The sequence below is a fragment of the Paramormyrops kingsleyae genome, chromosome 10 (assembly GCF_048594095.1).
Source record: "Paramormyrops kingsleyae isolate MSU_618 chromosome 10, PKINGS_0.4, whole genome shotgun sequence".
In the NCBI taxonomy this organism is placed as follows: Eukaryota; Metazoa; Chordata; class Actinopteri; order Osteoglossiformes; family Mormyridae; genus Paramormyrops; species Paramormyrops kingsleyae.
The window spans coordinates 16809855-16824177 of record NC_132806.1 but is presented as its reverse complement, the minus strand read 5'-3'; the positions used below and the strand labels follow the sequence as shown (position 1 = coordinate 16824177).

The following is a 14323-nucleotide window of genomic DNA, read 5'->3' as shown; positions in this document are numbered from 1 at the left end:
TTATTTATTTATCCCTCTGTCTTGCTATGTTATTGATTCTACAAAGATGGATGGGAGGTGCCTGGGGAGGAGGGGGGTGCACGCTCCAAGGCATTACAGTAAGGAACTGGATGTGAAATGTTGCTGTTTTTAAGTTCATTTCAGTGATGCCCACAAAGGGGGTTCTGTGGCCCCCTACTGGGGTGGTGGTGGTAGTACATGACACCAGACATGGAGGTTGATGAACTGAAAGAGTGGAGGAAATTTTAGGAGTGATCTGTGTGGGGTCAATGAGAGATGGTGGGCAGTTGAAGAAGGAGATTGTGGTTAGGGAGGAATCCACCAATGCAGAAGGTCCATCCATAGCCAGGAAAAGGTGATTCCCAGCTGCAGTGAAGTGGAGTGATGGTTCAGGCCTACCTTCCAAATTGCTCTCCTCAGAATGAAACTGCTAGCCTGCAGGTCTGGCCTCTTTCCACTCACTTCTGTCACTCGTCCGGTGGGATCTCAGGCCCTTCAAGGGTGTGTGGGAGTGATCGAGCCCCCCCCCCCCCCCCCACCCCGTCATAAGGCAGCCTTCACGACTGACTAGAGCTTGGCAGCTGTGTAAAGTCCTCAGCAAAAAGGGCTGTAGCCATTTATAAACAGACACACCCCAGAGACGGCCTGCAGACGCCCAGGTCTGATGCCATAGCTGTACTGCAGACACTATGTCTATCCCTCTGACATCCAGGTCTGATGCTGTATCTATACTGCAGACGTCCAGGTCCGACGCTGTAGCTACACTGCAGACCTCGCGTTCTGATGCCATAGCTACACTGCAGAAGCCCTGCACATGCCCGGGTCCGACGCCGTAGCTATTCTGCAGACACCCAGGTCCGACACTGAAGCTTTACTACAGATGCCATCCCTATCCTACTGATGGGCTGCAGATGCTCAAGTCCAGTGCCATAGCTATACTGCAGCCACCATGTCTATCCTGCAGACTGCCTGCAGACATCCAGGTCCGATGCCATAGCAATACTGCAGCCACCATGTCTATCCTGAAAACGCCCTGCAGACGCCCAGCTCCGACGTATCTATACTGCAGATGTCGTGTCTATTCTGCAGACACCCAGCTTCAACGCTGTAGTTATACTGCAGACGCCCTGCAGACAGTGTCACCATACTGCAGACACTGTGGCTGTACTGCGGGCTCCTCGCTTGTGTTTATCTTTGTGAGCAGCGCAGTCGGTGTGTCGGATTGGAGGCTCTTGAGGAATGTCACGCTCCTAATCGTACTCCATCGTTGGAGCTTTCTGCTTCCCTTCAAGTGCCGCCCCGCTCTACCCCCCCTCCGCTTTATCAGTCTGCTGATTTCATTGCTGTCTTCCCCTCATTCCTTTTGATCTCTCCCCCCTCCATCCCCACCCCCAGAAGTTTAACACACTAAACACACTTAACATTAAAAGTACAGTGATTATACGTTTGCATAGTTCCCTTTCCTCACCATCAGCACTTTGTCTCCGCCTCTTCCCCTCTTCTCTCACTCCCTATCAGGTTGCCCTCCATTGCTTCTTCCTACTCTCCTCCCGCATCCCCCTTTCCTTTTGTCACGCTATCCTACTGACATGATGCACCACAGCACCAGTTTTGTACTGTCCCTCTTCTGGTGCACCTGGTGAGGCGGGCGGGTCAGTCAGAGGGCTCTGGGGGCACATCTTCTGCGTGGTGTGGGCACATGGCATCCCTACACTTTGAATTTGGCAGGGGGTGTGTGTGAAAGCTTTAAAATCCACCATACTCAATAGATTGGTCTTGGACGGAGCCCTCTGTATCGTGTTGAAAAGATTATACAGCTTCTGCTTCCCATTCCCTGAGCTGTAACAAGGTTACTGGATAAACAGGAGCAAATAAATGATATAAATGAAGTCAGCATGTTTTCTAATAACAACAGCGCATTAAGAATAATTAATTGCGTGACCTTTTGTCCCACCCTGGCTCCCCTCGTCTCTTCGCCACTCTCCGGCTCTGCTTTCCTCTCTCCTGCCCCCTGGGGCTGTGCGCTATACCAGAGTGTGGGTGTCGTTCAGATGGCTGCCGGATTGCACTCACACACACACACACACACACACACACACACACACACACACACAGCTTTGTAATTACATCTTTGTAGGGACTCTTCATTCATTTCTGTGGGGAAAACTTTAACCCCAACATGACATCCCTAACCCCTACCCAGCCCTAACCTTAACCATAAGTAATCAAACAAAATATGTGACATTTTGGCATTTTTTGTTTTTTGATTGCATTCACAGATGTTTGTGGGGACCTGATGAATGGTTCCCACAACATTAAAATAACGGGTTTTTATCACATTGTGGAGGTCATTTGGTCCCCACAATGTAATATAAGCATAATCACACACACAAAATACATCATGTAAGACAAAAGCACGCTAGCAACGATGAGCAGAGCAGCACGCCTCTAACATGCTGTGCATTAAGCCCACCTCCACACATAGCATATAGCTGCATAAGCACACACACAGCATGCGTTATGCGTGTGCATCTGCGTGTCTTATTAAACTATCAGGCCCCCTCAGCACACATGTAGAGGTTCAGAGACTCCGAGTCCTGCGTTCAGACAAACAACCACACGATCAACAACAGATCCGCATACGTGTCTCACACGTACATATGACCTCAGCACACTTACTGAAGCTCAGAGACTCCGAGTCCTGCGTTCAGTTGCACTAACACACAGCCTTACACAGACGCACATGCACGTCTCACACGGACAGACCCCCTCCCTGTCATTCTAGCACTCTGACACAGCCTCTCTGCAGCCTCCGGTCTCTCACTCCATCTGTTGACCCAGTGGCCCCGCAGACTGGAAAGATGTTTGCGTTTTGCTGGAATCCTGCGCCGATCAGGGTAGTAACATACTGTATAAGCCAATAAATGATCAATTGACACACATCTGAAGCATATCAATTTCTTAAACAATCCAAGCATCCCCTGTTCTGGACCCCCCTCCCACTCTAAATTGCACAATTTTATTTTAGGAAGGTTTCGGGTTAATGTTCTTTGTACAAGATTGTGTTATATATAAACATTTCTCCTCCACATCCATCTTCTCCCTTTTTTCCCTCTGCTCCCATTTAAAATTCCTTGTCCGGGACAGCATTCTGTTATTTATAAACACCTTTCTCCTCTACATCAGTCTTCTTTTTTGTTTTTCCCTCTGCTCCCATTTAAAATTCCTTACCCAGTACAGGGCTGTGTTTATTTATAAACACCTTTCTCCTCTATAGCCATCGTCTCCCTCTTTTCCCTCTGCTCCCATTTAAAATTCCTTATCCTGTACAGGATTTTATTTATTACCCTGTTTCCTCTATAGATCTACCTTCTCCATTCTTTTCTCTGCACCCATTTAAAATTCCCTGTCAGTCTGTTCTGTTCTCCTTGTTCTCTCGTAGCTCCTCGCTCCATTTTCTCCTGTTCCCTTATAGCCCTTGTGCGCTGCCCTCCTTGTCCTCTTCGTGCTCCTCTCTTCGCGTCACACATCATGGCCCGGGACACGTTTTCCCTGTATTTCCTCTCGCCTCTGAATGGCTCTCCAGGTCCGGCCTGCTTCTCACTGGTGGCTGCTTGTCGCGAGCTGGATTTTGGAGCGGGTTGGATTTCAGGGTACTCCGTTCGGCTGGACTGCACCTTCTCCGCCAGCGGAGGGCCGAGGCCACGTACGGAAACCGCAGGCGGCGTGTTGACGTGGCTCTGGCCATGGGACTCGGGATGGGTGCCATCCGTGGTTGAGCGGCCCGGCTGCTCGTATGGTGCTTTGTTTTTGTAGCTTAATTAAGCTGTTGCTCTGCCAGGTGGGGAGATGATATCCTCACATGGGGGTGCTTGGGGTTAAATGCTCTTTCTGGGCTTGGAACCAGGAGGGTGATGGGGCTGGGACCAGCACAGACCAGCCATTCTAATCTTGTTGGTCATTAGGAGGGTGTCTGAGGCTCTTTTGGGGGGGGTCGGCCATGGAGCAGGTGCTTTTAGAGCCACCCCCCCTCGACATGGGGGGTGCTGTTGTGACCGTGTGGCCAGAGGTGGGGGTTCAGGAGACGGTGGAAGGTGAGGCAGGCAGGTCTGTCACCTGTGTTTTCATTGTAGTTTTGATTCTGTTCTTCGTCATCGATTGCCTGTGCCCATGGTAAGGGGAGGCACTGTGACATTAGGGGCCCGTTTTGATTGGGGCCCTGTGTGGGTGCTCCTTTCCTGTGTGTGCACGACGCAAAGGAAGTGGCAAACCCTGAGTCACTGGTGCGTTTGCCGAGGAGTGAGCGGAACAAACTTCTGGAATTATTAAAGAGGGGCTGGAATGGGGGGGGGGAGAGGTATGGACCCCATACAGAGGCACAAATGGAGAACAGGGACGAATAAGTGCAGTATAATGATATTGTCCCTGCCGAAACTGTATTTTAAGTTGTTTTATTTTATAGCAGCTGTTTCCATGGTGATGGCGATTTTGCCCAGAGATTCTTAAACACCAGTTTGAGATCATGGAATTGATTGAATTCCCCCCCTCCATTATTCTCCTTCCTCGTTTGCATTCTCCTTTTCATCCCCCCCAGGGTTCACAGACAAAATTCTGGTATAAAGACATGAAAGCCTAAGCCAGTATTCCCAGTGGCTTCAGGTGTCTCTGCTCTCCGTGTATGATCTCACGCAGCCTGTTACCTGTTACCTTCATCACCAGCCCCCTTTCATTTATACATATTTTTTTCCCCTTTGCCGAAATGTGAAATAGCATCAGACACGGTGACGGTATCATCAATGCGTCTGGCGTCACACATAAAGTTGTGATTAACATAATACAATCTCCAGCGAGGATAAGTACACAGACGAAAAGGCCTGTGCCCCAGTGCTATTGCGGCAATTACATTTTTAGCCAAATTTGACCCTCATCTTCCATTATTTCCTAGTTGTTCCGCTCTCCTTTTCCCTGTTGCCATTTTTCTCTCAGTCCCTGCATATAGCAGCATGTGACTGGATCAGCATCTGCCGGAATGCCCTGGCCAGTTTTCCCTGGCTCTGGCAAGAATACCCTGGTGCTCCGGTCATTCCTCTCTGGCTCTGGCAGGAATGCCACGGTCAGTCCTCCCCAACTCTGGAGGGAATACCCCAGTGCCCTGGCTAGTCCTCCCCGACTCTGGAGGGAATGCCCCGGTTCCCTGGCCAGTCCTCCCTGACTCTGGAGGGAATACCCCAGTGCCCTAGCTAGTCCTCCCCAGCCTTGGTGGCAATGCCCCGGCCTGTTCTCCCAGGCTCTGGCGAGAATGCCCTGGTGCTCCGGCCAGTCCTCCCCGACTCTGGCGACCAGTGACCTGGCCAGCCCTTCCCGGCTCTGGTGGCAATGCCCCTGCCAGTCCTCCCTGGCTCTGGCAGTCGCTGTCCCAAGCCCACACCCTGCTGCCTGCCATCACGTGAAACGGTTCAAGGAGCAGAGGTCTAGATGCCAGCCATGGGCCCCGCTAATCGGAACTGCCAGCTTTGTATGAGAGATTAAGGAATTAAATCCTTTGTGAATGTGGGAAGTGACGAATGAATGAATGAATGAATGGGTGGAGAGAGGGATGGTAAGTGAATTAATGAACCAGTTCTCCTAGGAAGTGATTTATTTATTTTCTTAGACAATGACATATATATGTATATCTGTCTCTGTGTATATCAGTCTGCTGGTCTGTCTGTCTGTGTGTGGTTGTGTGTATGTCTGTCTCTCTGTGGATGTGTGTGTGTGGTTGTATGTCTATCTCTGTGGCTATCTCTCTCTCTCTCTCTCTCTCTCTCTCTGTCTGTCTGTCTGTCTGTCTGTCTGTCTGTCTGTCTGTCTGTCTGTCTGTCTGTCTGTCTGTCTGTAGGGGTGCCTGCATACATTACCGTGCACCCTGGCTTGTTAAATAAGTATTCTGATGTGCCTATGATCCCGATGCATCCGTGCGTGTGTGTGTCCCCTGCTTGTTGCTCTGCACGCATCCTTGTCTTTGTGTGTCCAAGCATCTGCTCTGGACCGTGCCAGGTGGAGGGAGAATTTAAGGGGGGGAGATGAATTGCATGAGGAAAAATTGGATCAGATTACAGTGAATTTTGGCGCAGGATTATCTCCAATCCCTGCTGCGTTACTGGGGAGGGAGGGAGAGGGGTGAGATAAATAACAGGCCCCTGGCTATGCCAGGTTGGGGTGTCTTCCCTGTGGCCTCCCTACTCACAGTTACAGAAGCTTAATGGGCACTCTGCACTTCCCCGAGGTCGTCAGTTAAGCCCGTGTTTGCAAACCGCTGCATTATTTTATCCCTCCCTCGCGCCTTTGTGTGATAATGTGTATTTTACTAATCTTACTCTGTTTTCTTAATTAGTTTACTCTGCGGGTGCTGGGATCTCGGAGCTCATGGTCATATCTGAGCAGATTTAGCATCCAGTTATGCTGCTGTTTGATAGATGAGCAATTAGTTTAGTCTCAGTATGATCGAGGCTCAAGGCTGAGGACCTATAAGAGTCGTATGTAGCTCTTTAGTCACCAGCCATGTTCTTTCGGTTAAGGTGTGGCATCCTGAAGCTGCACCATTTGTGTTGCACCTGTGGGATATAGAGGAGGCTGAACTGGGTGGGGCTGAAGGTGGTCTTGTGTAGATTCAGTGCTGATGCCCCCTACTGTTTGACCTGTAACCTGCAGGTTGGCTATGAGAATGCAGGGACTGTGGAGTTCTTGTTGGATAAACATGGGAAGCACTACTTCATCGAGGTCAACTCCCGCCTGCAAGTGGAGCACACCGTCACTGAGGAAATTACAGAGTGAGTTCACCAAGCCTGTATCTGGTTATACCAATCAGAATATATTAACCTGCATATCTGTCATACACCTGCATATATGCATAGTCTACTGTACCCCTTTCTGTTATACACCCACATATCTGCATAGTCTACTGTACCCCTTTCTGTTATACACCCACATATCTGCATAGTCTACTGTACCCCTTTCTGTTATACACCCACATATCTGCATAGTCTACTGTACCCCTTTCTGTTATACACCCACATATCTGGATGATCTAATATGCACCTTTTCCCTTATACACCTGCATATCTGCATTAACTAGGACACCGCTGTCAGGTGTGGAGCTGCAGATCTGTGTAATTTAATTCGCAGCTGTCTGCTGTGGGCCTGCAGGTTGGGAATGTTTTTCTGTGTGCTTTTGCAGATCTCAGGTGTGGCATAGTCTTCATTCAGGGTGGGCAGGGGGGCGTAAGGAGGAAACGGGCGCAAGGGGACTCGAACGCTCCATCTATCGGGCGCCAGGTCTGCTGCTTAATCACACTGATGGCTGCTGCTTGGGGATGTGAAGGCAGAGTGGGAGAGATCAAAAGGGAGTTTGACAGCAATAGATAGAGGTTTGGGGCGCGGAGCCTTGGAGAAGGAGGAGAGAAACAAAGAGACTGTATAGAACCCTTTGTGCACACAATGCAAGCACTCATACATATGCATGTGTTCACTTCAGCCTACACACACACACAGATTATGTATCTATAACCTTGTGGGGACTCTTCATTTATTTCCATGGGCATAACCCTAATCTTTGGTTTGACAACTGTAATCCCTACCCACCCCTAAGCTTAACCATAGGTTACCAAACAGAAGACTTTTGGCCTTTTTAGTATTTTGATTGCAGTCACTGATTTTTTTATAAAATTGAGTTTCCCCTTGTGGGGACCGAAAAAATATCCCCACAAGGTCAAAATAACCGGTCTTTATCATATTGTAACAATGGAATATGTACAGTACATTAACCCCCCCCCCCTACACACACACAAACACACAGCCACTACAGGGGCACCTATTCTTCCCTCAGCTACACACCCCCTCCTGTCATTTTCACGCAAGTTCACAAGAACAATTCGCAGTTAGTATAGAGATATTGGCTAATTCATTATAAATATCAAGACTTGTCATCACGAATTGATGCTGTCAGACAGCTGCTGGAATGAACTGGCTACACTACTCTGATAAATGTGGAGGGAGCACAAGTCTTACATAAATATGAATGAGCCAGACATTTTATGAGTGTATTTATTTCATGGCCATATTTTATTTTTTTAACACTCCTTATTATTAAAATATGTGTGGGTGTGTTTGTGTGTCTACATTACACCCATCCAGGATCCATTATCCGTTTCTCTTATGTGACAATGGTCTTCATATTGCTCTCGCACACTGTCTCTAGCTATTGTTAACGCGTGCTGCTCTCAATGGGAAGGATTATGTGGTAAAAATGGTACAGATGGGATCAATACCTCTGCTCTTGATCTTTTATGTTTGCATAACCTGGCTGCCAGTGTGTCCCAGCGATTTAGACTAATTACCCTTCGCTGTCTCCCCCTTACACTCCGATTTATTTATTTGTTTCCCCTCGTGCCATTGAAGACTCACTTTTATGGAGAGAACTGCCCTCCGTCTGTGCTGTGCCCGATTTCAACTTGTTGTGACCTACCTATCTTTCTCTTTTAAGCATGTATCTTACCTCTCCTTTATCTCTTTCCTTGAACCTCCATATCCCTCATTCCACTCTTTAAATTCCCTCCCATCTGACCAATCTGTCTGTCACTTTTCAGGGGCGATTCTAGGATCAATTTTTTAAGGTGGGGAGCATAAGAGGGGCCATAATTCATACAGAGAGGTCAACTTTATCATTAGCCAATGATATGTTCTGAATCAGTGAGTGACAGGGGAGGAGGCACTCCAGGGGCCAATGAGCTTTCAGCTGGACCCAGTTCGCTGTGGGCCTGCCCCTGTTTACGCCCCTGTCACTTTCATGTGAGCCTGCAGAGTACAGGAGGGTTTACTCGTTCACCTCGACATTTCCCTGCACCCACTTTGTTTCTCTCTCCCTCTGTCTACGTGTAGCCGCGGTTAGAGATGACATCCCAATCATATAGCTGGACAGTGCAGAAGGTGAATTTGTCTCATTCGCATGTATCTGGGTTTAGCAGCAACAAAATAAAATACTGCAAAACTGGGAGCTACAAAAACGGTACTCAGAAATAAAATGTAAGTTTAGGGTTGTTCCCACTGTACCAGATACGAAGTAGCTGCAAAGGCATAATGATCTCAGCGTCCCCACTTTATTGGAGCCTTACGTGCATGTGGTGCTGGGACTGGACCAGCAAATCCCTGCGTTTAGATGAGCTGATCGGGGAATGGAAAGGAGTGAGTCTGGATCATTTGTTGAGTTTGTGTAGGTATGCGATTATTTTTGTCTGACCGATATGACGGCTGGATTTTCACTCCCGCACATCAGTGTGCGATTATCTCGGCCTCATGTTCCGGTCCTTCTCGCAGGAGCACACGGTGGCTAATTGCCCTGAGTTACTGCCCATAAATTGCCACCGTCCGTCTTTATTTCTGCGGCCTGTCAGAGCGTGTCAGGGAGAGAAAGGGGGGGCCGAGGTGGGTTGGACCAAGTGGAAGATTGAGGGGAGTTTGCGGATGATGGAGACGGAGAATCAGATGCCCGGGGGAAGATGGGAATTTGTGATGGCAAGCTGGGTCCCCTGGGACTGTAGATTCTCATGCCTGCAGTCTCTAGGCCTCTTTGAACAAGATCCAAAGCCAGCTTCCACCAAAATCTGATTTTTTATTTTTTTTTTAATCTCATATATTAAAAAAACAGCTAACTCTGTGTGGACCCTGTTGAACGTTACAGTAAGGTACATCAAGACATTGCATCAAAACAGCGGTCGCATTATCTTATATTTTATATCCAATCTCTACTCCTGTTGGTGATGCTTAGAGCCACCTGGATGTAAATCCCTGCTGTAGCGTGGTATATGTGTCATTGGGGATACGGCAGGTTTTGCTGATTCCTCTGTATGTATGAAAATAGAGGCCGACCAGGATGAGTAAGAGGGGAAAGAGAGAGCGACAGCGAGAGTGATAATGACAAAGCCGGAGAGAGAGAGAGCGAGGGAGACAATGGGAGCACGGCGCAGGGCTCGATTCTGCTACCCTGACCATGTCCTGCATGAAGCCATTCCACCCCGAAACTCACACATATTCCTTCCAATTCACATCTTATTCCTTCCAATCACAGGAGTCGCAACCCCCACCCCTCGCCTGCGTGCTCCCCGCTCTCGTTCCCTTTATTGAGTTCCTGACCCCCCCCCCCCCTCTAACTTCCTATCTCTCCCTTCCCCCTATTCTCCTTATCCACCTCCCTGTCTTTTTCGTTCCCACTCCTTAAACCTGTGTTTACGTGCCTGACTTTCACGGCGCCCCCTGTGGAGTCAAGCGTCACCCCCCAGCTGGGGGGCCAGGCCCCTGTTCTTTTTTTCCCAGAAACAGTGGGAGACGCTCGTTAATTATACAGTCAAGAATGTAGATAAATCCGAAATTAAATTCTAGACTGACACGAACTGCAATTACGTTCGTAATTTATTGCCGGAGGTAATGGATCAGTTACATAATCTCCTAGGTACGTGGCACTGCTACCGTTGTGCATTATCAATATAATTAAAATATGGGGCTCTTGTCCTTGTGGTATGGAGTCTCAAGTCGCCTGACTTGACCCTCGGGTCTCCAAGTACCACAGAGGCGAGACGTCTGCCTAGCCATTGCAGTTAAAGAACACTGCTCATCAGATAATGGGGAACCAGCCCCCAGATGATTTTTACAGCCAGACCCTTTATCAGCGATGCTGTGGCAACAGCAGGGCACCAGAGAGGGACTGTTTGTCCCTGCGTGGGCTTTGCAATCATCTCCCCTGTTTAAGATCGGATCCAGCAGGCTGCTGGGAAGTCTGTATCTGCCAGTGTCTCGGATTCGGGGAGGTTGAGCGCGAGCAGCTAATACTGCTGTAATTTAGAGAAAGCTAGGGTCAGAGCTGCAGGGGGCAGCCGTGCCGGTCGTCGGTGATCTCCGGGGGAGTGACCTTTAGCTGCTTGATGCGATGATGTGTCACATAGCCTCCCACACAGGCTCCTTACACTTCTTCTATCCGTAGACGGACCGAACTCCAGTTGCCGGTGGGTCTGGTTAATAGCATGGATGCAAGCAGACTTGTGCGTGCGCGTGTGTTTTGACTGTACAGCAACTACAGTGGACCTACTGGACACACAATTCACATCTGGTGTCAAAAAATCCATAAAGACATTTTTAAACTCAATGAGGAAGGAGTGCTGACCTTTCAGAGCTGTTTGGAAAGTGAATCCTGCGACTGTCTCCAGGAAGGATTGGTATGTAGGTATGAGGACATAAGTTCCCGGATGCCCGTAAGAACGCCCGTAAGGTTTCCCGGGCGGTTTCCGGATGCCCGTAAGAACGCCCGTAAGGTTTCCCGGGCGGTTTCCGGATACCCGTAAGAATGCCTGTAAGGCTTCCCGGGCGGTTTCCGGATACCCGTAAGAATGCCCGTAAGGTTTCCCGGGCGGTTTCCGGATACCCGTAAGAATGCCCGTAAGGTTTCTCGGGTCGTTTCCGGATGCCCATAAGAATGCCCGTAAGGTTTCTCGGGTCGTTTCCGGATACCCGTAAGAATGCCCGTAAGGCTTCCCGGGCGGTTTCCGGATACCCGTAAGAATGCCCGTAAGGTTTCTCGGGTCGTTTCCGGATGCCCGTAAGAATGCCCGTAAGGTTTCCCGGGCGGTTTCCGGATACCCGTAAGAATGCCTGTAAGGCTTCCCGGGCCGTTTCCGGATACCCGTAAGAATGCCTGTAAGGCTTCCCGGGCCGTTTCCGGATACCCGTAAGAATGCCCGTAAGGCTTCCCGGGCCGTTTCCGGATACCCGTAAGAATGCCCGTAAGGTTTCTCGGGTCGTTTCCGGATGCCCGTAAGAATGCCCGTAAGGTTTCCCGGGCGGTTTCCGGATACCCGTAAGAATGCCTGTAAGGCTTCCCGGGCCGTTTCCGGATACCCGTAAGAATGCCCGTAAGGCTTCCCGGGCCGTTTCCGGATACCCGTAAGAATGCCCGTAAGGTTTCTCGGGCCGTTTCCGGATACCCGTAAGAATGCCCGTAAGGTTTCTCGGGCCGTTTCCGGATACCCGTAAGGTTTCTCGGGTCGTTTCCGGATGACGGTGAGAACTACCATGTGTTCGAATGACGGGCCGTTTCCTGGAGCTAGCTTCCTGGTTCCTCTGAAACGTTCACCTTCCTTTAGGCAGCCCAGCAGGGCTGGCCGAGTCCTTTTCGGGACCCTAAGCAAAATTTGATTAACCTGGTTTTCATTTGTCATCTTCCTTCCCATTTTGACATGCTGCTCAGATGGGCCGGGGCCCCCTAGTGGCTGCTGGGCCCTAAGCAGCTGCTCAGGTTGCTTATGCCTTGGGCCGGCCCCAAACCCTAGGGTAACGGCATAAGTGCTCCTTCAAAAGCTTCCCCAGCTTGGTTTCATTACAACCTGTGAAGAACGAAGCCCATGTGTGCGTTTTTGACTGAAGTTTTAATTAGCCATCAAGCGTGCCCTCCCTGCGGCAGCCGTCCCAGATGAATAATGGGAACAGACGGCTCTTTGAACGAGCCTCTCTCGATGCCTCATTGCTCGGTCCCTGTGTCGCGACAGGGGAGGCTCCGTGGTGTGCTCTGAAGCCCCCCCCACCCCGAAGTGAAAGCGTGCATGCTGCTCTGTTTGCATTATACATTACAGCTCCAAGGGTCCGTTGTCGGGATGACATGTCACTGGCAAAGGGTTAGGGTCATCAGGGAACAACAGAAAGAAGCATAACGTGCAGCCTTTGAAGAATAACATGTGAGAAGTAGCTTAATGAGCATTTTCTACTAACTTTTTTGTAGATCTAAGCATGGCCATAAATTATGGAGGGGGGGGGGGTTGTAACCCCACAAATAATCAAAACCAGTCAGTACAACCCCATGGACCCCCTTAAATGGGTGGAGACCTCAACCCCCCCTGCTCAACCCAAAGTTATACCCTTGGGTGTACTCCAGGAGGTCTTAACCTTGGTGGGGGGGGCTGTGGATGGGAGACCAGCTGAGAAAGCTGGGTTGCTGTGGGAGAGGTGTTGGTGTGTCCAACGGGTTAGTCCACCCTGTGATCAGTGTGGAATCCAGTGCCCTAGTGCAGTGACGGGGACACTTGGAAAACTTAGAAAAGACAGTCAACAGGGTAGGAGAACATTGTCTGAGCAGATGGAAGCAAGTGTCCTTCCAGGACAACCTTATATGTTGTTTGAGTCACGTGTCCTTCACAGAGACAAATCTTTTGGATTCCAGTATTGCTGATTCATCCCCAGATTACTAGTGATGTCAAATTTCACAGGCACTGGGGCATGTAGGCCTCTTGTGGTCTCTGTCTATCCATCACCCAGGAAAAAATGCACTGTGAAATTTCATAGTAAAACTATTAACTTGTTTGATAGTTTTACTATGTGCTCTTACAGTTCGAATTTACAGTGAATTTGTACACTTTTCATGGTCCTACTGTGAAACCTACAGTCAACTGTAAACTTCACTGTCAAAATTATTAAACACCAGAAGAGGTGATCATGAACTTCAAAGTAAAACAAGAGTTTGCAGTGAAAAGTTCAGGGATGAACAGTAAACTTTATAGTAGAATTATGAACCATTAAGATTTACCTGTAAACTTCACAGTAAGACTGTACTTTCACAGTGCATTTTTTCTTGGGCATATTGGGCAGGTGTTGGTCACAGCTGAAAATTAGACTCATCAGAGATGATTGCCTTTTGTAACCCCCCCCCCCCCCAGCCTGGGTTATCCTCTGCTTCTCACTGATGATGGGCTTCTTGAAGGAGGTCTAAAATGCCTCAGAAAAGCAGGAGCCCGTTTCAAACCATCCTCACTGTGCTCTGGACACCACTTCTAGTTGTCCATTCTTTTTGAAGGTCACTCGATGTCCTTCGATCAAAGAGGCACTGTCGGATGAGTTGGCGGTCATCCCTGACGTTAGAAAGTCACTTCCACCGTTGGCTTTGCTGGTGTTTCGTTGTGTGCAGTCTCTCCTTCACATTGTTTTTGTGTACTGCTGTCTTGGCTATCTTCTTGCAGCAGAAAAAGCAGAATAGCCACTTTCTCCTCACTCAAAACCTTAGATATTGCCATCTTTGGCATGGTCAGTGGTAGTAGCATATAATGATTCTTGATGAAAAATATTTTAAATTTATTATGGGAATGTTTTTTTTTATAAGATCCATTTGGTCCTAGTACAATAGTGCAAATCATAGCAGTAGCTACCAAATATATCCTGGTTTGGTGATGTATGGTTCAGCTAATCACCTAATGAGTCAGGTGTTGGATTTCAAGAAATACTGCTGGTGGTATGGCTGCCATAGAAATAG

At 48.9% G+C, this 14323-nt stretch overlaps 1 protein-coding gene across 6 annotated transcripts in view; it reads left to right on the top strand.

The window, feature by feature from the left end:
- Positions 1-14323, top strand: part of LOC111835210 (pyruvate carboxylase, mitochondrial) — a 117277-nt gene that overhangs the window by 32660 nt on the left and 70294 nt on the right. For all 6 annotated transcript variants that reach the window (XM_023795296.2, XM_023795270.2, XM_023795288.2 and 3 more), the window contains one exon: positions 6694-6812. In XM_023795296.2, the coding sequence (XP_023651064.2) occupies positions 6694-6812 (119 nt within the window). The remainder of the gene's footprint in view (positions 1-6693; positions 6813-14323) is intronic.